The 1,597-nt window shown below is 42.6% G+C and overlaps 1 protein-coding gene across 1 annotated transcript; it reads left to right on the top strand.

Moving 5' to 3' along the window:
• Nucleotides 1–984: 984 nt before the first annotated feature.
• Nucleotides 985–1,441, top strand: LOC119337288 (60S ribosomal protein L31-like). The gene has a single exon (XM_037609402.1). The coding sequence runs from the start codon at nucleotides 1,002–1,004 to the stop codon at nucleotides 1,290–1,292; it is 291 nt and encodes a 96-aa protein (XP_037465299.1). The 5' UTR covers nucleotides 985–1,001; the 3' UTR covers nucleotides 1,293–1,441.
• Nucleotides 1,442–1,597: the final 156 nt, after the last annotated feature.

Here is a 1,597-nt window from a genome sequence, read left to right on the forward strand (position 1 = left end):
TGCTACTTCTGCTCACCGGTCCGGTCCCGCTACAAGATCTGACTCGATTGTTCACGCCGTCCTGCTGTATTCATGCCACGAACATCAATTAGTAGCTAGATTTCGATTTGCGGTGCCTAAGATCGTGCTCGCTGTCCTCTCACGTCTTCGTCCGAATAGATTGAACAATTTCCTGATGCTGCTTTGTCTGTTATCAACTTATTATAGAATTTGCCCTGTCATACTTCTCTAATCTCGTTTAGACGTGAGCTGAGAGGTGTATACTCATAGAGCTGTACTATCACGCTCCATTTTTCAGTTTGGATTACTGCTAGCTGTACTGTGATCCCGTTGTTATTATGAGTTACTAGCTTTTATTCTCCGGTCTCGTTGATGCATAAGCCGAGAGCTTACATACTAAGAGAGTTGTACCATAACATTCCAATAGCCTCATGCAACTAGTTGTAATCCAATTCATGTTGTTTGTTAGCTCTATGACAATTTAGCTGCGCCCATGGACAGTTAAATGATTTGCCTGCCCCACCTAAGAAGGTTGAACCAGATCAGCTCAGCACAGTTGCTTGTTCGATAAGATTTTCCAATGGTTTGTGTACAATCAGTTTTTATTCTGCTCTTGAATTGTAGGAACAATGCTTAAGCGTAGTTCATTCAGGTCATGAATAAAGCTGCTTTCTTGTTGTTAGGGTTGGTTAAATTAGAGCTAGTTTGGATATCAGTGATTTGAACCAGTCACTTATCATGGAAACTACTTTGATCTTAATGTGCCGCCTGCCTCAGATGGCATACCTGGATAGCCTTTGATCCTACTCAATCCCGAACTAAAATGCTCTATTTAATTATTTCTACTTGTCATTGAACTAACCTCCTTGAGTATTCTCTAACATATCATGATACCATGTTTTAGTTGCCATATGAAACTGTTCTATTCACATTTACCCCAACCAGTTTATCAATATTGATGTGTGTTACAGTTAAATGTGGTCCCTTCTGAGTCTTCTATAATGTTTGACAGTACCTTCAAGAAGAAGGCACCTAATGCCATCAAAGAGCTCAGGAAGTTTGCACAGAAGGCTATGGGCACGACAGACGTCAGGATCGACGTGAAGCTCAACAAGCTCATCTGGAGCAGTGGGATCAGAAGCGTGCCCCGTAGGGTTCGCGTGAGGATTGCCCGCAGGAGGAACGACGAGGAGGACGCCAAGGAGGAGCTCTACTCACTCGTCACTGTTGCCGAGGTGCCTGCTGAGGGTTTGAAGGGGCTGGGAACCAAGGTTGTCGATGACACTGAGTAGAATCTTTCTTTATCTACATCGTTAGAATGAGCTGTTATTTTGCATTGCACCAGCATGTTTTTTGTATCCCATGGAAGTTTTGGAGTATGGAATATCGCAAGCTATCTATTTTCCTTCATCTAAATCTTGATGGTTGGTTTTGCCCTTCATACTGTGCTCGTTATTGGCGTCAATACAGGATATGCTGTTGAGCTTGCAGTTGGAAATGTGATCATAGTTGGTAGTGTGATTAATGTTTTCCACACAAATTGGAAGGTCCGAAGGTACATTCTTTTTGTGTCGATAGATAGTGCATGACCGATTGA

This window comes from Triticum dicoccoides, chromosome 7B (genome assembly GCF_002162155.2).
Source record: "Triticum dicoccoides isolate Atlit2015 ecotype Zavitan chromosome 7B, WEW_v2.0, whole genome shotgun sequence".
Lineage (NCBI taxonomy): Eukaryota > Viridiplantae > Streptophyta > Magnoliopsida > Poales > Poaceae > Triticum > Triticum dicoccoides.

Coding starts and splice junctions, on each gene's coding strand:
- LOC119337288 (XM_037609402.1), top strand. CDS start 1,002: ATGTTTGACAGTACCTTCAAGAAGAAGGCACCTAATGCCATCAAAGAG.